Genomic DNA, 23,962 nt, shown 5'->3' on the forward strand with positions numbered 1-23,962 from the left:
GCATCTTACTTCTGGAGAGATTTAGTCATTCAAATGTCCCATAATTTGTCTTACTGTTTACCAAATAGGGGTCCCCTTTTCTTTGAGGACCTTCAGAAGAAAGCCCCTGCTTTGAAAGCATTACCTAAAATAAGTGACCCTCTTGGACCTGGGAATGTGCAAACCCTCTGCTCTGTACAGGTGTACCATGTACATAAGAAAAGCAGGAGAGTGAAAGAGTGCTGACAGTTTTCTGTCTGAGATGATGTCTTCATCAGGAGCTTGGTTGTGCTGTTTTTCTCTCCAGTCCCTCCAGGTGGTTGCTTTATGGGGAGGATGGGAAGGTTGTTTTATATCCCTGGCAGTGGTTACTTTCCAGCAGTGACCCAGTCTCTTAGGGATGTGGTTAATTCACAGGGAGAGGGAGGAGCAGTGGTTGCTCTTGACTTTGTGCCTTATGCCAAAACATCTAGGCCTGCATTAAGTGTTGTACTGAATAAGGGTGCCAATCACCTTTCTCCTTTTCCATGTACAGATGAATTCAGTTATAAAAGGACAGCTAAATGCATTGGTTCATCTGGAAAATATCTGGTATTTGCAGGTGTGTAGCATCATTCATTAAAAAAAGAAGCAAACCCAGATGGCTTGACAAGTGTTTTTTTTCCCTGGTGCTGCTGCAGAATCCAGCCTTGAGTGATGATCTAGAAACAGAAATGAATGGTTGATAGGAGCCAATTCAATCTCCACTTCCAAACCTGATTTCTTCTGTCTCTGAATTTGTCATAGTTGAAACTCTGACTTTGCTTGACACATCCTGTGCTAGCCAGTGATCTTACTGATTGCTAGAGCCCCCAAATTCTCATTCCACTGCAGTCTCCTGTTTAGTTTCCCTGTGCTAGCTCAGCTCCTGATGCTCTCTGCAATCCTCTCTCCAGCCCACACAGGGATTGGCACTGTGTGTTTCTGTCTGCCTCTTCCTAATCCTTTTCCAGGGAGGCTTGATATGGCTTTCTAGTGTTTCTGTTTTTTGTGCTCAGATCCTACCAGCTACCACATGGGTGGCTTGGGTCTAAAACAGTGTTTGGCTTCAAGACAGAACATGAAGAGTAACTTACCTTATGAAAAGGAGATTTTGCTGTAACAGTTACTTTAAAGTAGGTGAAGAGTCAACTGCCTGCTGTAATGTGGCTGTTGGGGCTACAGTTTGTTGTATTCCCAAAGGGATAAAACGATTCTATTCTGCACATAATTTTATAGCCCATCTCTGTCCATAGTGCTTTGGAGTAGTTCTGTCCTACCTGGTGGCATGTCTGCTCTGGGAGCAGGATGAAGCACTGGGGGTGTTTGTTCCCATGGGCAGGCTGAAGATGCTGCTCTGCAGACACATTCCCCCTCCTGCCCTGCTGAATATATGGGATCACTCCAAGCCCTGTGTGTGTCAAGCTGATGTATCTACGCTTAACCTTGTGGCTTTTAGAGAGGTGTCATGTGATAGATAGGAGCAAAAGGGACCTGTCATGCCTATGCCTGGCCTATCCATGCTGCAGATAGCAGCATGCTCTGCTCTCTGTCAGAGGCCAATACGATCTATGGGGATATTTTTCTCTTTTCATGCTTGAAAGCTGCATCCATATGTGGGATCCCATCCAAGGTGGAAATTGGACAAAAGGAAGCCGAGGTTGTCTGGCCGTGTTAAAATACAGAAATAGTCCTGGTATCTTTCAGTAGTGCATTAAGTGGCATGATTAAGGTCTGTCACATGTAATGATCTTTCCACGTCTCTTCCCTGGATGCAGTACTCTGCATGCTGTGTAGTGCTTTGGTTTGGATTCTGTTTTGTGTCTTAGTGTCATCTCAATAAAAAAATTAAAATTTGAGAGCTAAATTTGTGATGATCTTAAGTTATTTCATGTGTGATTATATTAAGTGTATGTTTCATAGTTTTAAACCTGATGGTCACAGAAAATTAAGTGGCATGGATTTTATAACCAGTTAATAAACAATGACAGAGACCCCTAGCACTATACAAGGGGAATGTCTGAGGAGGCCAAGATACCACCCACTGAATGAGGGATCTTGTGTCCCATAGATGAGGTTTTCTTGAAACCCACCCAAATAGTACCCACTTAGGCACTAGTGAGCAGTATGAGATGGCCTAGAGTTTGCATCAGAAAAGAAAGCTTAATCATTGTCATCCTGATTCTGTAGGCGAAGGGGCCAAGATTTGCACAAGGATGTGCAATTTGTCCAGTTCTTATTTCAAAGTCTTTTTGCACTCTGTGGCACCCAAGACAGACTTTTTCACAGTGGGTTCAGTTAAGATATTTTATGCTTTAAAATGACATTTTCATAGTCTGAAGGAGTCTGCTGTTGATAGGTCTGAGAAGGAAGGGGACACTCCTCTGAAGTGGAAAAACTCCTTGGAAGGAAGATTCTCTGACTTTCTTTCTTGGGAAAGAAGTCAACCTTCATTTCTTTGAATGCCCCTTTGATGCCCTCAGAAACAGTGCTGTGTTGTCAGAGTGCTCCCCAAATCTTGGTTTTCCTTAGATTTAGCCACCAGGTCTGTATGTCCTACAAAAAGTTTCCATTTCTTCAAATTATGCAGTGACTGTTTTGCTTCTCTTAAGGAAGGCCAGCAAAAATAACTAATGAAGTTCATTAACTGTTAGTGAGATGTGCTGAATGCTTATTGTAATCCATCTGAGACATTGAGCTCACAGTGAAAATCCACATTGCAGTGGTTCTCTATTGTACAATGAACTACCTCCTATAGAGAGCACTGTAATTCTCTGTTTTCCTGTTGTAATTTGAGGATACAGTAATATTAAGGCAGCAAAGGTGGTTAGCAATCCAGTGAAATTACATGTAAGTAGATTGTGTAGGAGAGAATTACACTCAGTTTGGAAAGAAGATGACTTAGAAGATGTTTAGTGGAAATTACCTACTTTAGTAAAAAAAAAAAAATCCATTGTTCCTTTCTATTTTTTTTCCTAGTTTCTGAGCTTATTATAAATATATGTTTATCAAAGGATCAGAAACTGCAGTGAGTCTGCAAGACCTCATATGGAGCCTTTCATGAACACACATTGAACAAATTATAATTGTCTTTGTGGATGTCTTCATAATGTCATGTTTTCTGGTTTGGACAAAGGTTCCTAGAAGCCTGAATAGGTGTCATCTGTGACATTTACTATGAAGTAAAATAAGGACCTAGCAGGGTTAAGTGTTATTTAGACAATAGTCTTAGTAAAAATAGTAAGTTTGCAATTTTATCTCTATAGAGGGTATAAACAAGATCTAAGCTAACAGCAGGTAACTTTCAAATAGATTAAAAGAAATATTATTCTAGCCAGTGTCATCAGGCTGGAGAATTCATCATTGCAATAATCAGAGAGTTGAATACAGCCACTGGAATAATTTGAGGGTCTGGATAATTTTATGACTAATTACATTTGTAGCTATGCATACTATAAGAGTAATTCAATCTTAAGGTAACAGTTGGGTGAGGAAGAGACCTCCCTCTACTTAAAGCATTTCAGAGTTAGCCCTGAATATTGGGTACTTTTCCTCATGCCTTTCTTCAAAGCCTCAAGCATGTGGTATGTCTGAAAGCTCAGAAACAGATCAAATTTGTTGGTATTCTTTTCCTTTTTCATATACTGCCTGTGTTTCTGTGGCAGAGAAGGAATGTTTTTGTAAGCTACCAAGGAGGAGAATTGTGAAAACTTCAGCTTGTCTCTGGCTCTACCATTGACTTCTTGTGTGGCATTTGGCAAATTGCTTAATCTTGTGTACTTCCAACTCCCCACCTGTGACAGATGGGCATTTAACAGCCCAGAGATGTTGTGAAAATGAAGTTTGTAAAGTGAAATGAGATTGAAAAAAGAGACAAAAAGAAAGCAAGAATCTCATTGCAGTGTGCCAAATTAATGTATGAGACTGTATCTATATGAGAATGAGTGGGAATGTTAAGGTGAGTCAAGAAGTGTGAATGCAGTGTGCACATGTGAAAGTGTAGTAAATCTTTTCCATGAGAAGAGTCCCTCTTATTCTAGAAATGACTGTAGATCTCCTTGAGGTGTAGATGACCTGGGTTATTCATCCTATGCTTAATTTTTTATAACTATCCATGTCTTGCCTCCTGTGCCTCAAAACCCTTCTTGAGGTTCTTCAGTCACTGTGCTGACTAAAAGGCTTCTGAAACCTTGCTACTTCAATAGTCAATAACTTTTATCTAATTTCAAGCAACATTTATCCTCAGCCAGTTTATACTACTTTGATCTTTTAGTAATATAGGCCTTTATATTAAATAGATATTTTTCTCTCCCTGGTAATTCCCCCCAGTACAGTTCTAGGCAGCAAGCATGTTTCCTCCCTTTGGTCTGCTAAAATGAACCTTTGGTTAGCTAAAATGGACTCTACTAATTATGACTTGTAAGACAGGCCTTCTGTTCCCCAAAGATCCTTGTAACCCTTTTCTCCACTTGTTCCATTTTAATTCATTCATTTTGAAAGTGGCAGCTCATCAGATTTACATGCAGCATTCCAGAGGAAGCCTATCCCAGATACTCTACACCTGTAGTTTCCGTCATACTTTTTTCCATCATACATTTTCCATCATCTTTATCTTATGGTTAATGTGTCCATCCAGGTTTTTCAATTCTGTCTTATTTTCAAGCAATCACCTACTACTGCAGAAATTCTTGGAGTTAACATAGTCTCTATATAAGGGCATGAAGCTATACTTTCCACTAAAGACTCTCCCCAGTTGCAGTTGTTCAGGTTCTTCAGGTCATCCAGTTCTTCTAGTATGACAATCTCAGTGTCTCTGCTTGCTGAGGAAAGTATCTGTCTTTTCAGAAACAGAAACTCCACTGAAGCCTGGCTCCCTTTTGTGCCAAACTCAGTCCTCCAAACATTGAACAAGGTTTGTCCCCGATTGACCCTTGAGAAAACCATGGATTTCCTCCTTTTCTGGCTGTATCTTTTCTTTCTACTCCATCTATACTCACTTCCCTACAGCTTCAATGTTTACAGTCTTTTGTTTTTTATCTTGGTTTTCATTCTTTTGGGTGTGACAATGGTTCCTCAGACACCAGACCAAATGAATTACTGAAATCTGTGTGCATCTTGCATTGTTCCCTCTCCTAGAAAATATGTTATTTTCCTAAAGAAAGATGACAAGCAGTGTATCCCATTTCCCATTTCTGTCACCCTCTTTCCATTAAGTATTTGCTGTGAAGTGGGGTGCCATGGGGTGCCTGAGGGACTGTGAACTGTCTGGAGCTGCTCCATCAGCCATCCACTTGGGCAGTGCAGGTGCTTTCAATTCTGATGTTAAAAACACATGGTGGGTTTTGTGAGGAAAATCTGAGGACTCAGGGTCCCATGCACTGAGAAACCTTGCATGCTGTTGAGGTCAGACTTTCCACTCTGTGTTTGCTTCCTTGGCTCCCCCTCCTTCCAACACTTCAGCCTATTAGAATCAGCCATTAACCTAGTTAATGGGGAGAAACAGCAAATACCAGAAAAGATGATATGCTTTTCTTAATTCCCATTTGGAAACTTGACTGGTTTAAACAGTAAATGTCTCAAGAAAAGACAAACCTCAGAAAAGGGTCCAAAACACATCTTGCTTTTGTAAGGCTGGCACACCCAGGCGAAGAAGGATGAGATGAATACTTCAGTGGTGAATGGTCTTTGGGGACAAAAAGGTAGTGCCCTGCCAAAGCTGCCAAAGTGGCTTTAAGCTGGGGTGCTGAATGGGCATGACCCAAGTGTACTGTGCCATCTGATCTTTTTGGGTGATAGGATTGGTTAAGGTGATACCCAGATGCCTTCTTATCCTTTGTGTGATGACTTGAACCCAAGAACCTTTGTCCTCTCTGGATGGGAGAGGTGACAGAAGAAGAGGGCAATGAGAGGCGTGGGGTAAGGGCAGAAAGGAGGAGCTCACACAAGAGGAGAAATATCCATGTTTCAGGGAGGGACTAAAGCTGTTTCTCTGAAGTGAGACAACAGATCTTTGTTAAGAACAACAAGGACTAATGCAGCTCACAGAAATAAACCTGCCTGCTTAATTTTTATTAAAGATCTGAAAAGGTAGAAGGAGAGAAATTTACAGTTTGTTTGGTATTTAGCTCAGGTAATTTTTTAAAAATTGTGTAATGAGAACACATTGTCCAAATTTTCATATGCAGATTCAATTAGTTTTCAGTTAATTAGCCTTTACAGATGAGATTAACTTAATTACATAACACTAACCTCTCTTAATAACTATTAGGGGTATGAAGGCTGCCTTTAATAAATTTAGAAGGCCTATATGTGTTTTTTAAAATCTGAAATGACACACACATAAATTAAACCAAATTGCACACAGAGGACAACCATTAACGGTAATGATCAAAGGAAACAAACTATGTACATAGCTCAGAATCAGTCTGCTTAGAAGTTCATGCTGTGTTCCTCCTCTTGTCTGCTGGCATCCTAGTGATTTCACTAGGATTATTACTGGAGATGATGTACAGTCTGGGGTTATTCCTTCAAAGAAGGTTGCAGACTGATACAAGGTTACTTTAATTAAATGTTAGCTTGTGTTAAAAAAAATCATTTTGGGTACTAGGTTATTAGCAATTTTCTTTTTCAGGTGGTCTAAATAAAAAAGATGTGCGAAAGCTCATTGAATGCTAAAAATCTGATCCATAAATGTTGTTTATTGTCATTATGTACCATAAATAATTGTATGGATTTTTTTATCTCTTGATATGAGGTGTGCACTTGAACAATGACGCTGTGATTATTACTATCACAATGAAACAGAGCATCACATCTGATATAGGGGGGTAAAGGTGGAGCATATATGGGACTACTTATGGGATGTGGCATCTTTGCCTTCAGAGTCACAAGTTTGAGTCCAGGGCGTCTTGGTAAAGTGATTGACATCAGATAATATCTGATACTTTTCAGAAGGGAGCAACAAAAGAAGCTTTTTTTCCTTGGCTGTTCTTCCATGGGTAATGTTTCCCACTTGCAGTGAATTTTGATGGGCCCATCACATCCATCTCCACAGAGCTCAGTAGCTTTCGTGATATCCAGTACACTACAAAATGCAAGGGCAACCCTCATTGCATTCTTTAGGACCCTTTTCGTAGTCCAAATTTTGAGTTACTGTCAGGAGCATGCATCTGCTGGATCCCAGCTTTGTGGACCCCTTCAAACCATTTTTCTCATGACCCTGAAGGAGCATAGTTAAGTTCATAAACCACATCATTTGTTTTCCACCTGCAGTAAGATGAAATGTTCAAGGCAACCTCCATACAATCTGAGTAATCTCCCATTTACAGCCTTGAGATCTGCAGGATCTAAAAGGAATAGGTTGAATATACCTCATGTTAAACACCCCAAAAATCAAAATGCATTGCTTCTCTATGAAATACTGCCTCTTTCTGAAAACTTTGGCTTAGTGCCTACAACCATTTTCAGCAAGGAGGGAAGATGACATTGCCACAGATTTTTTCCTTGCTGTGAGGAGCTAGCAAGGTGAATATGCAATGAGGAAGAAAATTGCTGAAGTATCTGTCTTGGAGTGTCAGAGTCTATTGAAAAAAAGGAGAGGGGATACTTGAGCAATTTCAGCCCTTTCATGTATGCAGCTCAAGCTGAAGCTTCAACATTCAGTGTCTCAAGAAAAATGGTTGGCAATGACCAGACTTTGCTTTGTCTGATGCAGACACAAATCTTGTTCTCTTCCATGGGGTTTGTGCCTGTATCCCTGAGAGCAGGATTTGGTCTTGTGAGTGATTTTATCCACAGATCCAGCCGATGATACACACTCAGAGGGTGCGGAGAATGCAAATTCCCTGCAGGGAGGCAACCGCCAGCCATGTAAACGAAGTACCTTCTGGGTGTGCAGCAGTCAGCCCACTTGAGCTGCTGTTTCCATGGTGTACCAGATGTTGTAAAATATACTTTCTTCAGGGGAAGAAGCTTTCCCTACCTCCTGCATTATCCAGTTTGATGATGGACTGTCCTCAGGCTGGTACCTCATTGTATGGGCCACACGTGACAAGTCCCCCTGGCCCAGCCATTTTCTGAGTTGATGATAGCTCATATTCTGCAGCTTCCAAACAAAGAAAAACCTAAGTGATTTTTTTAAACTTGGAGCATCATTGCTAACTATGCTTTTAATTGTTACTACTGAATGTTTAACGCACAACAGTTCTTCCTGATGCACATAGTGTCATACCATAATACTGGGTGTTGTTTTGATTTTCTGTTTCCTTCTGTTTTTCTAAAAAACCAGAATACATATGTTTCCATTTCTCCCCGATTGTTCTTTTCCTAATCCCCATGTTGCTTTGTTACAATTCCTGGTCGTGGGAGGTTAAAGCCACTGGGTACAAGTCAGCAGGTGCCGTTTCTGAGCTTGACTGCAGATCATCCAGGAGATAAATATGAGGAAAGGAAGCAAAGATGGGGGTCTCTGCTCCCATTTTCTTGTAAAATAGCAGCTGATTGTGAGCAGGTGCTTGGCTTTGTCATAGGTACTAAGTACAAGTGCAATTATAAAAACGTGGACAAGTCTGCAATAATTGGTTGAAGCAAACCAAACTCAGCCAGTATAAATAAGTTACCAAAAGCAGGTAGGCTTGCTGTGCTTCAAACGTGACTCAGGAGAGGAGGAAGAGGATGTTTTCAGAGTACCTGTCTACTGGAGGCCATGTTTGGGGATGAGGCTGCAAAACTGGCAGAGCTGTGTACATGTGGCATTATCCCCTCACTCTGAGTTCCTGCAGGTTCATTGGCTTTCCTTGTGGCTATCAAGAGCAAACACAGGGGCCTTTTAATGGATCCAGCTTCCTCCAGCTGAAAGGTGTACCTTGGTGTGTAAGGGATGCATTCACATGCTCTCTGCCTTGTCTATGGTCTGGCCACCACAATGCCATGGGGTCCTGTGTGTACTTGTCTTTGCCAGGCCTGCTACAAGAGCTGCTATCAGGTGCTGACCAGGCCCCTGAGGGAGGCCAGGACAGCAGTGGGTCCCAGGGGGGAACAGTGGAGGCTGGAAGTGGTAGGTATGTATGTGCAGTGCTGCATGGCATGAGAAAGTATCCTGGGGTGTAGGGAATGAAGGCTTCTTCTATTCCTGAGGATGCTTTCTTACACTCTTTCCCAGGTGCTTTTCACCTCCTTATCTTCCCCCATCCTGCAGCCCAGTACTTCTCACTTTAGGAAAAAACAATAAAGTGTGGTTAATTTTAAGCCAGTGCAATTATTTAGGAGTCCTGGAGGTGGAAAACCAGTTACTGGTTAACAGAACTGATTTGAAATGTGTTCTGCCTGACCCCCTCCTGTAGTGAGCCAGAAGCAGTTCTTCCAAGAAGCTGGCTTTCTGGAAGGCATTTCCACTGAATCATTTAAAGCCTAGGCTTCTTGAAAATGTTAATATCCTGCTGGCTCACTGGAATGCAGCTGGTGGGTACAGTAAGTGCAATACCTATGTGCGTGCTTGCAATCCAAAGCACAAGTGAACAGGCAGGGTTCAGGCTGCAGTGTGGGTGTCCTTGCTGAAGGCTCAGGCTAGGAGGGGAGTGGGCTGGAGATCAGAGCTGATTTGGCATGGTCCCACAGGACTGGAAGTTCCTCTGCCCTGCCCAGCCAGTGCAGCTGTGATACAGCAGTGCTTTGCACCCCTCGTGGGACCGTGCCCGGTGACCCCGAGCCGTGCCCTGCGTGGCGCTGGTGCCGCAGCGTGGCTGGAAATGTCAGTGTGTTTGTGCAGCTTGGGGCTGCTCTCCTGGGCACAGTGGGCAGAGTGTGCCCGTGGGCTGAGCCTGCTGTACCAGCCTTAAACAGCTGCCTGGAGAACAGTGCTGCGTGAATCTGACCTCAGCATTCCCCCCTGCATCAGCAGGCAGCCTTTATAGTACTGAAAACTCATAGCAATTGCAGGATGAAGTCCTGCAATGGCTGGAGTATCTCTATAGCAAAAACGCAGGTCGGTGTGAGTGTATGTGTGCCTTTTCCCCTCCCATGGTGTCTGCAGGCAAAAGCCTTTTTTGAGTTAGCTGTATGTTTTTGTGGTATTACAAAGGCTTTGTCCACCTTAGTTTCTGTGTGCTAATGCATGAGGAATCTTTTCTGTTTACCTTAGTAGTGAAGAAATTTTCAGGGGAGAATATGTATTCTTTTCAGGCAATACCCATTCTCCTCAGGCCATCATCTAATCCACCTCTTTCATAATTTTATCTTTAGTGTGTTTTCTTACATGTCATCCTGTGATTTTTGTAGCTAAAGGAAAATACGGAGTTCTTGCCTTAAACTGGAGACATATTGTCCTGCAGAATAAAGGTATTACAAGTCCAGGATTTAAAAAAACCACAACTGTACTATAAGAATAAAAGAAATAATTGAGGGACTCTATGACAGGAGGACTGTAGGTGGTGGCAAATGCTTTGCTAATTTGGACAATAAGTTAGTACCCAAGGATGGTAAGTCAGATCATTACTTTTGATTACCAGATTTTCTTTTCCTCAGTGTGGTACAGTACTCTCAAAGTATACACACATTACATGGGCTTGTTTATTTATGTCAGCAGTAGATGTATTTACAGGAGTTCGTATTGTTCTAGCTAATATTCTGTGGTGTGTCATAAAACACAAGATTCAATATGAGACATAAGTATCCTACTTTGTTAGTGAATTTTCTCTTCAGAATGAAAACAGATCATGATAGTCTGTCTTCCATTAATATAAATGCAGATTAATGCAATCAAATGTGTTACTTTTTTTCCATATACAAGTTGTAAACACAATGGAGTACAGTCCTCAAATATTGCAGTTTCATTAAAACAGATCCTTTATCGTTCACTTAAGGGAATATATTTTGCACACCTTCCTTAGATTGATCAATTTGAATTCATTTAAAACACTAACAATTGAGTACAGTGGCAGGTTTATTTAGATAAATGGATAACAATTTTCATCAATTATGAAAACAAAAGACAGTTAAAATACTAAAAATTTAAAAAATAAATCTGCTTGCTATTCTGCAGAGTGTACCAGCTGACTGCCTTGTGCTAAACTCTGCCTTGGCAGGTTTGAGGATTTTTTTAATAATGTGAGTAAAACCAAAACAAGATGACCTTGCCATATTCCCTGTGCTTCCCTTTTGTGTAGTAACTCATATGCTTATCCCCTTATTAATTTCTCTGTTAATTTTCCTTCCATTTGTATATCTGAAAGAAAATGGAGTCAGGACCAAAATGATGAAGTTAGTTTAACTATATAATGAATCATGAAATGGTAACAAATTTTGGAACATTGGTTAAAATGTGTTTCATGGCTGTCCAGATCTTTTTTGGGGTTGAGATTTGTTTTTCCAGCCATCCTTTCTAGACTCTATGTTTGTCACATATGAAGAGTATTAGAAAGGTGAGGTTATGAGTTAATACCATGGTTCTCCTGGCAGTGGTTCAAAGCTTTGGGTGAGTGGTAGAAACAGTGTGTAATAGAGCTTCTACTAAGCATTTCTCTAAAATACTTTGTTATTTTTCTTTCTCCAGGGTTTTTGGGAAAGCCACACAAAACTAATAACAGAGTATGGACCTGTTTGTGGGTAAGTTTAACAGTGCTATCAGCTTTCTTTTTCCTGTCTCTTGCTCTTTGAGTTTGTTGGTTGGGAGAGGAGAAAATACCAAGATAAGATGTTCATCAGAATGCACAGTGCAGTGTTTCAGTTTGGGGGACAGAGGTGGAGGTGGTTTGATTACATGCAGCAAATACTCTTGGCTTATTTTAGTTCAGCATTTGGCATTGGATTTCATTTTTCTCTCTCTTATTTTAATTATGCACATAAAGTTTAGTCCTTTTCAGAACTGTACAAAGCTACCAGCCTTCAATATTCTCTTTTCATATGCATATTCTTTATACTTACAGTGAACAGTGGAAATAATAATTTGTCATCTTAAAAACCCCTCAGTTTATGAAACAGTATGAATTTGGTTCAGCTGTTGCTATCTATATTTATGCAAAATTCCTAAACTTAAAATACAATGAAGTACAGATTAGAAATGAGGCATTCCTCTCTCTGTAGCTCAGCTGTGCTATCTTAGCAGTTTATTAGAAGTAAAGAGGGTTTAAGCAGTATATCTATTCGTAGAAGCCCTTCCACATTTCTGTGAATGTCATTTCTGTTCCAAGAACTACTTTCCAGTTGTCATCATTTTAAGTGAAAATGCAGTTGTTCCGTGGTATCTTCTATTGTTGTGGTCAGTTGGCATTTGTAGCATAACTATTATTTCAACGTATAAGTATCAGACAATATCCACAAATTATGAAAATGTCGGGTTTTTTCCCCCATAGTCTGCAAGGAGTTTAAGAGACTTGTAATAGAGCACATATGAATGTCTGTGTGTGTGTGTACATATTTGATTACAAAAGATACCAATATGCTCTGTATGCTCTTCCAGCAAAAAAAAAGCTCTAGCAGAAAGAAATCAGGCTCAGGCATTTGGTGCTCCAGTCACAACCGCCTTGTGGCATTTATGCTCAGCCCTAAGGACAAAGTGCTGCAAGAAGTGATGGAAATAATGAGTTCCAAGGGTTAGGTACTTGTCTAGAAGGAAATAATACAGTGTCTTGTCTGGCCAGGAATGGGAAAAGATATTCATTAATGCTGTGGCAATTTGTATGTTGTGTAACAAATGGAAAGTGACTGTGGCTTATTATCTCTGTGACCTTTGGTGTGATGCCCTTAAATGACAATAATGTAAGAACACTGGCATTTATTCCTCAGTATACTTCCCTCCTTATTAATATCATGCCTATTTTTTTTCCAAGCTGAATTTGAGACAAGTTGCTATTTAGTCATGTGTCTGCTCACCCAGCTAGGCAAGACTATGTCATTGGAGAAGGAGATGTGTAATTACGGTGTGTGAGCAGATAGAAAGTTTCATTTCTCCAATCTACTTACAGACTGCTAGGGAATGAAATCTCTGTGAGACTTGAATGGACTGCAAAGCTGGATGATGATGTTGTGGTCAGCCAGGATAGTTCTGCCTCTTTGGGATTCTCTAGGTAGGAAGAGTGAGCGCAGGTGTACTTCATTTATTGCATGCATGGAAAACTCAATTTGTGAGGGATCTCGGAGTCTGACAGAGAAAAAAAAATGCTGTTTTTCCTTTTCTCCCAGGAAAACAAAGCTGGATGCAAACAATGCTGTGTTTGAGGTAAAGTCTATTTGCAGTTGAAGGAGGATATTTTAAAGCCTGGCTTGCAAGCTGCTTTTCAATAGGTGGGGTATGTGTCAGGGGGTATTTATCACAGTCCTGTCAATTAAAGAAATTCCTTCTCTTCCCTATAAGTCTTCAGTGTGATTCTTTCTGTGGTTCTTTGAAGTAGGCAAATAAATGCTAGGTGTGTTTATGTGTATATTCCCAGCAAAGTATTGGATCTGGCAGATGGAAGAAGATGTGGCATTTTTCTTTTCCCAGATTGAAAACTGCTTACCAATAAGCATAAAGAGCAATGATCTTTATTTCTACAGTGGTGAAGTGAGTTGAATACAAATCTTTGGAACTGAAGCCTTTTTTTCTTCCTAAGGTCACTTGAATAGTCTGAATGATACCATCACAACTGTTTTCTTTTGTGTGTGAATTGGTTTCCTTGACAACAGGATGTCAAATCAACTTTTCAGCTTTAATCAAGTCAAAACAATATATCCCTTCCATTCCAAAAGGCCTCAAGTCGGAGAGAATTATTTCAAGTAAGGCTTTTGTAGGTCACAAAAGCTTTTTTTTCCCTTTGCTCCTGTGTGCAAATCCAAAGGAGAGGTGATGGTACTGATATTTTATAAAGAGAGACAATGCAAATAGCCATCACTTGTGAGTTTGTGCTGTGAAAACTGTTTTTTTTTCATACAGAGGTGGCTAAGATGGAGGCCAAGGCAGAAACAAACAGCTCTGGCTTGGTGCAAAAGCAGAGCTGGAGCATTTCTATTCAGCAGGGTAATCTAAGCCACTGATGTGATTTTTGAAGAGGTCCTGCAACAGAGTGAAAATCTTTGATTTAGCTATAATTTGGAGTACCTTCTATAAAAATAAAATGTGTGCTATTTCTTCATAACAAAAATGAAGTTGAAAACAATTCTATTTGGAAACAGTGCACTAATACATATTAAGATTTGTCTTGACTATTCCCCATGGCACGTAAGATTCTGCAGGAGAGTAGCCCTGTTTGCTGTGGAAATTATTGACTTATGCCACTCATTCTTTTGATGAATATTAATGCTATGTTACTTTATTTTCACCTCCGCCATACCCAGTTGTTCCATTTCGATTGTCAGTTAATGGCTACTGATTGGAAATACGTGATAAAAGCAGAGAGAGAAATAAATAGGGACAACATATTTTATGGAATCAGAAAAACAACTTCTACAATGTGAGAGCAAGTTAGTTTTGCTTTCTATGTACACTTAATATACATTTGATTGCTCTGCTGCAATTGCATCATTATGGCCTTACAGAACCATAAACATGTATGGCTGATTTGGAGTAAAAGAAATCTGCCAAAATAACTAGTATATTCTTGGCCCAGCAACATACTACCAATGATTGTAGAAAATCACTGACACAGCCCCAAGTGGGCAGTTGATTGCTCTGGGATGAAGGAACTGCTTTTGACTGTAGCAATGCATTTGGATGTGGGGCAGAATGTAAGAGATCATAACACAGAACTCACTGTATATAATCAAAGAGTGAGAATGGATTAAAATTCAGTGCAATTTGTGGGGGGACAATGTTTCTTCATGTTGTATTTAATCTGAAATAACTTGCAGCAGGTCAAACCCTATTCTTACTCTGCCTTGACATGAACACTCAACTTTAACCTGCAGTGAGGAACTCTGAAGATGTCTGTAGTAGAAGGTTGTCAGTGTAGGGGCTTGGGGCTTTTCACTTTTGTGGATGGAAGAGGGACATGTGTTCCTGGGATTTGAGCATGTGGAATTTTACTCAAAGCCTTTTCCTTCCTTTTGCCGCCATCAAATACCTTGGGACAAACCTAAGGTGGATAGGGCAGGATCTCCTGCAGGGAGCAGCTGATGTCTTCATCATGGGCTGAATTTAACTGAGGAAACAATGCTAAAATTTATTGCTATTTTAATTTCACAAAGTTTTTTAACTCCTCTATTTCTAGCCTTATTCTGCTTTCTGTGGAAAAAAAAGTAATTCCAGGAAAAGTATTATCTTTGTTTCTGAAGGCTCATATAAAGAAATAACTCATTTTTATGAAAAAATGTTATCCTATTTGATTTCCTCTTTTGCACAGATGGTAGGGAGGTCTGATGGACTTACTACCTCTCTTATGGTACTTCCTTTAGTTTGATATTTTGAAGAATTTACTTTTTATATTTCAACTAGAGGAAATCATACCTGGACAACAATAGGGAAAAACAAGCTTCCTGTTGTTGTTTTATAGCTCCTCATAATCTCTGTTACCTGTGTAACCTGATAGGGAATTTTGGTAGCCTCAATTGCCTGGATTTTTGTCTTCTTAAAAAGCAGTATGTTTTTTGGCCAGTGTTGGATCTTTCATATTTCATCAAGATTTATTTTCTTCTCACTGCTTTCTTCTATAGGTGTTGTGATAAGGCTCTTTAACTATAAGATTGTTGACCAGCCCCAGAATTGCTGATGTGGGTTAGAGTTATCTCTTTATTCCATTAACTACCTGCAAATTGTACAGTATAGCAGAACCCCTAACTTTGAGCACATGAGTAATCACATTAAAGTCAATGGTATTACTCAACAGGCTTCAAGTTAACCAGAAGTCTGTCTACCTTGCTGAATCAGGGCCATAAAAAAATAATTACATTTGTGCCTTAAAAATATTTTTAGTGTTGTTGGTACACATAAGCACCTAGTTCTCTTGTTCCTGGAAGAAGTTAATGGGCAGAAAAATATTTCTTCTCCCCCCCCACCCTCTCTTTTGATAGCATTTTGCATGTAGACAATTTAGTTGCTCTTCTGTGAAATGTGTTAGCCATTCCCTCTGAAATTGAAAATATTACAGCTTAAATGGACAGAACAGTAGAACAATCTTAATGCTTTTAAGTTAAACTTTCAGGTGCCTTTTTTTTTATATATATATTATTATTATCATCATTATGAGAATTTGTCAATAGTAACCTGTTTTTTTAAAAGTTGTCTTTTAAAATGTAACTGAAACACAGATACTCCTGGCAGAAACTCCAGGGCAGAATTCATGGTACAATGCTATATCTCAATCTGAATCTCCACACTTGACCATAATTAGGTATTGGTTATAGTTAGCTCCAGTGGTTAAATCGAGCTGCTGGAACAAGTCTTGTGAGTTACTTTTGGGTATATTATCATCATCAATTTCTCCTCTTGTTTCTAGAGTTAATTGGTCTTTAAAGCATAGCCTTCTGTGGGAATGATGCCTAAAGATTTACCCAAAAGATGGCATACCACACTGTTCTGAGAGCTGGAATCTGTGCCACTGTTACAGGTGGAATAGTTTTTGTGACTGCCTCATCATTATTGGAGTATTTTACATTCTGCATGCACGGATCTGTGGGCCGCAGTTTATTGGCAAAATTTTTGGTAAATTAATTGACTGGTTTAATTCTGGCATGTTTCAAATGTTCTTAGTCTCTGGAACACTGCAGATTGATACCTAGTGTACTAGTAATGTCAAAGGTATTTATTGATGAGCAGCGCATAGCCACAGACAAATCTGCTGTGTGGACTGTGATCCCCCATGAGAACTGTGCAACTTGAGCTTGTGTACTCTGTGATAATTCTTGATTTGTTACTATAGCTTCTGTCTGTCCCAGTAAGGTCCAGGGATGTTTGTGTTCTATGCATTCACAGACAGAACTCAAAAGCCCACAGAAATGTTACAGTTCCAGCCCTGAGAGCAGGCAAAGCCATTTGGATGGAAACCTTTCGTGCAAGTGGTAATCTTTGCTCTGCGCAAAGCTCTCCCACTCCTCTCTGAGGCTCCAGATGTTGCCCTGGAGTGGCTAAGCTGCAGGCATTTGCTCACTGTTGTGCTTTTTTCCCATTTGTTTCCTCCATCCAATCCCTTCATGACTCTGCTGCAGCTGCTTAAGCCAATATAAGTCAAAGATGTGATGTAATCTTTTACACTTCTGGAAAGAGAGTGTGAAATCCAACTGTATGAGACTGAGAGCATTTTATGTGCTCCTAGCAAGGCAACAAAGGGCACTGCCTGTCATCTGCATAGTGTTCCTGATGCTTGTTTCTGTGCTCACAGTGTGTGCACACTGCTGTGATTGTAGCTCCAGCAAATTACTCTTTGTTTGGAGGAAGATCTCCTGGTTGGTTTGGCCTCACTGAAGGATTTGGCCAGTCACGGGACAGCTCTGTGAGGTTGGCCAAAACTGTGACAGCTCCTAAGATTGACAGTGGAAGCAGGAGCAGGCCCTTGTACCATATCTAAGCATCTGAGGAGCCTGATTAAATCTTGGTCTGCTTCTCTGTGTGCATACAGCAGCCTTGGCTAGGAGGAGGTTTGAGCTCCATTTTCTCCTACAGAAGTGTTTCTCTTTGGTTCCTTTCATGCTGGTACTGTGCAGCATTTAACTGTTGAAGCATAGTCCTTGTGAGCTCCATCCTAGGATTATTTGAAGTTTCTTTTGAAAACATGCTGTCTGAGGAGTGTTTTACAGCTAATATACAGCACAGGTGATCTTTGATCTCTGCTGCCTGCTTCCTAGCTAATTAATGGTTAAAATGATAGTTTTAAAGGGAGTGAAACTGCTGAACAGATTGCTTCTTATCATATTACACCTGCATACCACAATGTGTCATCCTCATTCAAGGAAGGGGGAGGAAATATTCTGAGTTACAAAAACTAGTTCCTTAGACTTAATTTCACATTGCTCTACCGTCTTCATTATCTATTGGAGCCCGTATTTGTTAAACTTTTTAATAAGCTGTTAAGTCCACCTTGTAATTTCCCCCACCCCCCCCCCCCCACTCCTTTCCATCATTTGGAAAGAAGCAGGTGGAGGGCTTTTAAAAGACTGAAAAACCTGAGGCATTATTTCAATATACCAATCCTCCTTTTGGATTGGTAAGTATGGGAAAACAGCAGTGTTGTAGATTTTGTTGTGCATATTAAATGCTTTCATTAGAATTTCCTCCAGCACTCCAGAAGTACTGATGCAAACCTAAAGCAGATACATGCAATATGCAATGTTCAGTAGCTATTAATGGTCTCTGACTTCACTCGCTATGTATCTGATTATGAACTGGTGTTCCCAGTGTCAAGCATGGTAATTTTTTAATGCATTTCTTGAATAATTTCCCCTTACTCTACATAGAGGGAGGAAAATGCATCATGCCTCTCAGTGTGTGTGTGTGTGTGTGTGTGTGTGTGTGTGTGTGTGTGCATGTCCCCTTTCTTGGCAGCCTTTGAAGCAGATCAACTTTAATGCCCAATTCAGGAACTTCTGCCTGCCTGCCTTGCTCACTCCACAGGAGAGTCAAATTCCTTCAAATTCCTTCCTCTCCAGGTGACTCCCTAATGCCAGTTTCCCCTTCTTGCTGGCAGTCCAAAGAAATTCAGAAGAAGCTTGTGACAGTTTTGCGACTGTGCTATGAGAAGCACTGGGCAAAAGGGATTTTCCTTTTCCACAAATCCCACACTGGGTCTGGAGAAGGATCCAGAGAAGAAACTGCAGATCAGCAGCCTGTTGTCTGCAAGCCTAGCATGGGCTGGAGCATCCATGGCTCTGTCCCTTTCTCACCAGTAGGAGCCCCAGGATGCAGTTGCTTGTTAGACCCTCTCTGCACATGATGAGGAACCCTTAGACAAGACCTCATGGGGCCTCTGCACCTTCGGACACCAAAGCATTGCACAGGAATGGATTGGAGATGTCTATTAATTAGTTTCTTAAAAATAGTTGTATTTTCCTTTGTGAAGGCAACTACACTTTGCCAGGTATCTACAGAGGTGTTTCCAGTCAAGTGCTGGAAACTGTTTCAGTGTTACTGTTAAAGTGGTGCCTTCAATGTCATGGTTCAGTTTGGTGGGGTTTGTTCTGGTTTTGTTTTTTTTCTATCCATGACCTTGACTTGTAGGCTCTGTGTTTATGCTTTTTCATACTTCCTTCCCTCCCCCACTAAATATTTGCACTGTGTTTTTCTTTCTCTTACGTCCCTCCATCCTCTTTAGCTCTATGCTATCTTTCCTCCATGCTCTAATTTTTATTCCTCCCCGCTTTTGTTATCCACGTTGAGTTGAAAGCAGTAACATGGCCTTACAATTTTAACATCATTCCAAGGTTTTTATGTAATTCCATAAATCTCTTCATTACTTTTTTATTGTTTTGTCATATATAGGTTTTAATTTTTCCCTCTACCTTATTAGTCTGTGGATCAATTTTAGTCTACAATGTTTTATTAGTAGAAAGGGGAACAAAATATCTCCTTTTTCTTTGTTGGTTTGGCACCATCCTAAAATTACCCTTTTTCTCTGTTTGACTACCTTTTTTCTTTCCCTGGAGACTCTGCTTTATGTCAGACCTTCTGCTGGAAGTGAACTGGGTATAACTTCATCAGGCAACAGGCAAAAGTATACCCCACTGCAGAGGAAGAAGTTGTTTTCACATGTTACTATGTTCATTTTTTTTCCTGTCTTTGGGAACATGGGACCAGCTGAGGCACCATTACCCTGGGGATTGTGAATCTTTATTTCCCTCCAGTAAATTTAGTGGCTAAACCTGAAGGCTGGTCTTGAAGGAGGATTTTAGTCATACCAATAAAATTCTACAAGTTTAATTAAAAAGCTACAGTAATGTCAAAAAACCTTCCATGCAGAGACACAGCAGCTCTGCAATGACAGACACTGCATCAGGGAAAAGACTGACCGTGTCCTTCAGTAATTATTGGGGTATACTCCCACAGGAGTTCTTTCTAGTCTAACCTTATTAAGATTCAAATCATGTCTTGTCCCAGAATCTCCTCTCTGCCCCATGCAAACAAGCCTAAAAATAGTGGTCTGGACCTTCAAGCTGTTGTTTACTTCAGTGTAGCTTCATTACAGATATAAAGTTATTGCTATTTGAAGATCTTGACCCAAGTTTAGGTCTCTCTCATGTTATATAACTTCAATTTTTGGATGATGGTACCTCCTGAATAAAATTAGGTTTTGTGCAGCAAATTTGAAGACATACCCAGACCTCTTAAAGTAGTTTACAGAAAAAGGAGTGAGCTGGGAGCAATGTTCAGATTCTGTAAGGTCTAGCAGCAGACATTTTATCACTCAACAATAATCCAGGCTTTTCTGTCAATGTTGGAATCTATTTTATTGAAAAAAGATCTTGGCAAGGACACTGGGAATTGCTGCAGAGTCTTTCAAAGTGACATTATGAGAGGATCTTGGTTCTTCAGGACCGTTTATTGTACGGAACATTGTATGAAATACTCTGTGTGAAGGGCCAAAGTAAAATGTTACCAAAGCAGCCTAACAATTTTATATGTTCACTGGCTGTCCATTTAGGCCAGTAGGAAATAAGCTATGTTTGGGGCAGGAGAAACTCGGTCTCCAAGTACAGTACAGAGGCAAATATTAAACTAGGTCAGATGGTAATGTAACATCACATGGAAAGACACTAGTTTTTAAATATTAAATTCTATTAAAATAATTTAAATTTTTATTTTTGAATTAGAGAAGTATATTACAGAATGGGAAGATTAATATTTGAATTACCTAAACTTGCTCTTACTACAGACACATATTTTCTCCTGTCTCAATGGCATTTTATTTGCTTTTGTTCTGTAACTAATACAATTGGATTTTCATCAGTAGTGAAGAACAGAAGTTTGTGAAACTGCCATAATTTTCATCCTGTTCATTTCCTTAACAAAATATTTAAACAATACACAATTTGTAAGTGTTGGAGCAGACCCCTTTGATACACCACTGTGTTTATACGACTCACAGGACTGCTCTGGGCATTGCATTCAGTGTATTTCCTAATCTTTTGCCTCTTTGGGGCTCACCATTTTGGATATTGGATTTCTGCAGCCAGCTGTACTTGTACTTTCAGGGGCTGGTACCTCTGAAATCCACAGGCTGTCCCTGCTGCCAGAGGAGTGGAAGCAGTGGGTTATACTGAGGTCAGAGGATGGGGAGTGTTGCTGACAGTGCTGACCCTGCCATGCAGGCTTCATTGCCTACATACCGCCAGGTCTCTGCTGGATTTAAAAGGCTCCAGGTGAGAAGAGCATAATCAATAATTGCAGAAATTAAAAGTGGTGCCTTCCCATGCCTTCCTACCTTTTTCCCCTTCATTCTTTGCCTACAGGACACAAAGCATCTGAATCCCCCAGACAATTGCTCATGCATTTACATTTTCATTTGCTTGGTTTATAGCAGGATTGTTCCAGCTTTTGGGAGGGGCAGCTATCAAAGATGTACAGGCACTGCCATTGTGTTTTATTGTTCCAGTCTATTTTTCCCTGTGAATGTAGGTGGGAGTTTTTCAGTGGGTTGGTTTTGTGGTTTTTTTACTTTCTCTTTCTTCTAAGAATTTATAACCCTTTTATTGTCAGTCTTCAATCATTTTTGATAGATCAATATATTTACTTCAATGATGGTTCATCCTACAGTTGTGCTTGTATATTTTTTATTTATTTTTTTTGCTTTGTTTATAGGGGTTATGAATAGATTCAGGGGGTTGTATCTCTGCTATACCTCTGTCATTGCATGAGGATCAAGTTGCTTGAAATTTGCCCAATTCATTTATATTTAGAAGGAATATGAGGTGTTTACATTGGTCTGTCTTCAAATCTGTTGTTTTTCCCCTCTTTTCTAAGTAAACTTTGAGCATTTAGAAATGATGGTTTTTTTCAGAAGTGTTCTCAGAAATCTTAATCATGACTGCTGGTGTTTCATGTACTGCTTCATTGAACTGTTTGGAGGCAAGGGCTCTAGGAGACTGCTCTAGCAGAATGCAGGGATCTGGAGGGTTTGGGGAGTAGCACAGCAAGGCAAAATGGTAACGAGGATTCAGAATTGAAGCAGGTCCATGGGAATCCTGTGGTGTCCAGCCAAGCAGCTATGAGTGAGGCAGAGGGGAGAAATTCTTGAGTCTCCATCTCACTCATGTCCCCAGGCAGCCAGATGTGGACCTGGGACAGCTGTGAAGAGAGCTCACACATGTTCAGAGCAGCGTCAGTGTGATTTGCTGTGTTCTGGCTGGGGGTCAGTAGAAGGGGTGGGTGAACAAGACTCGCCAATGAAGGTGAAAGGATATGGCTTTGGAAGAGAGGGCCACATGTATTATTCCATCCCCAGGGATTTGGGTTGTTTCATGATAAAGTGATGTGTATGCCATTTGTTATGCCTTTCTTCCACCACAAAGAAGGGAGCAGCAAAGGAAGTGTGTTTGTTACAACTGATAAAATGTAGAACTTGGTAAATGGAAAATAGGTCAACTAGGCAGTGCTTTCACTAGTATTACAGTTTGAAACACGATCTGTATCTTATGACTACACATTAAATATGGTAAAAAAATCCCTGAACCTGCATGGATTTCAGTGAGGTTTAATAATTTAAACCAGATGAGCATATTAGCTGTTTGTAGGATGTAATCCCCATAGTTGCCTTACCAGAGCCATATACACCCTGGGGTTTGATGCATTTATTCTTAGGCTGAAATAATTTGCCATGTTATGAAAGCTGTGACTCAACTACTTCTCAGCAGCGTGTTGTCCATTTGTAACAGCAGATTTTCCTGGAAGTCATTACTTTGGAGTGCCATTGTCGTCTGTACACATCACTCCTGCTCTTCTTGTCCTTTGTGGTACAGATTTGCTCGTTGTTGTTAGTGAGGATGTTACTGCTGATACACAAGCTATCAGGTTTTTCTGTTCTTTTCTTTCTTTTCTATCTCTGTTGAATTGCAGTTTCCTTTGTCTTCTGTGTGGTCCACTGAAAGAGGTTAGGAAATTTATCATGGTTATTTTTAATGGGTTTTTAAAGTTCCGCACGACACAGATTGAATTGATTCAGGAAAATTTCCTGGAGCTGTAGCATTGTACTATTAAAAATAATTTTATCATTGCAATTTTTCTGTAAGAAAATACATCTATTTTTCTCCTTCTATCCTATAACAAAGCCCTGCTTTCTAATGTTTCTGCGTGGTCAGATATTAACCATTTCCCTAGATAATTTAGGTGGGTCATGTGTACTGCTAGCATTTTTATTGTAAGGAATTCTGCTAGTGGTTTCATGATAAATGCATCAAGCATTGGGAAATTACTTTTATTAGTGTACATTTAATAATGCTTTAACAAAATAAATGGGTTTGTTTGTGTGTTTGTCTGAAGAATGTACAGAAAAAGTACATGCTGCTATAGGTAAAAAATTCATCTTTCCTGTGTGCATTTTGTATGCTGTAGCATAAAAATGTACATTCCCAAGAGCTCAGTAGGTGGTTACTATCTTTTTTTTCTTTGTTTAGACATGTTTTTTTAGGTAGATCGTACAAGAAAAGTGCATCTCAATGACTGTCCCCCTCGTGGCCAGTCTGACAAGCCTTTCCTTCCCTGAGTAAGGCTGTCCATTGTTGGCCGGGATCTGTGTCTTTACTGCACACAAAACAAATGAATGCTTGTGGCTTCCCACTTATGAAACCCTGCTTTCACTTGCTTAAACTTCAGATATTTTCAGACTATTAACCAGGACCAAGTCAAAGTGTTGCTTCTTATTCTACAAGACAGCCTATTGCATGTGTAGCTACGTGAATTCAATTTGGCTTACTCACTCCATCATGCTATGTTTATGATGCAACCCCCCCCTCCCCCCGTCTATTCAGTCCTATCTATTATTGAAGAATTAAAATATTCTAATATCAAGACAGTTTTATTTCAGAAATGCGTGCATCTGCATTAACGTAAGCAGAGCAAAGGTATTAAGAGGGA

General features: G+C 40.1%; 1 protein-coding gene across 1 annotated transcript in view; it reads left to right on the forward strand.

Moving 5' to 3' along the window:
• Positions 1-23,962, forward strand: part of TBXAS1 (thromboxane A synthase 1) — a 229,152-nt gene that overhangs the window by 69,993 nt on the left and 135,197 nt on the right. The window contains exon 4 of the mRNA XM_014256837.2: positions 11,546-11,598. Coding sequence (XP_014112312.2) covers positions 11,546-11,598 — 53 coding nt within the window. The remainder of the gene's footprint in view (positions 1-11,545; positions 11,599-23,962) is intronic.

Source organism: Pseudopodoces humilis, chromosome 5, assembly GCF_049639895.1.
Source record: "Pseudopodoces humilis isolate 2021_Gansu_Grassland_sample_001 chromosome 5, ASM4963989v1, whole genome shotgun sequence".
Classification (NCBI taxonomy): domain Eukaryota; kingdom Metazoa; phylum Chordata; class Aves; order Passeriformes; family Paridae; genus Pseudopodoces; species Pseudopodoces humilis.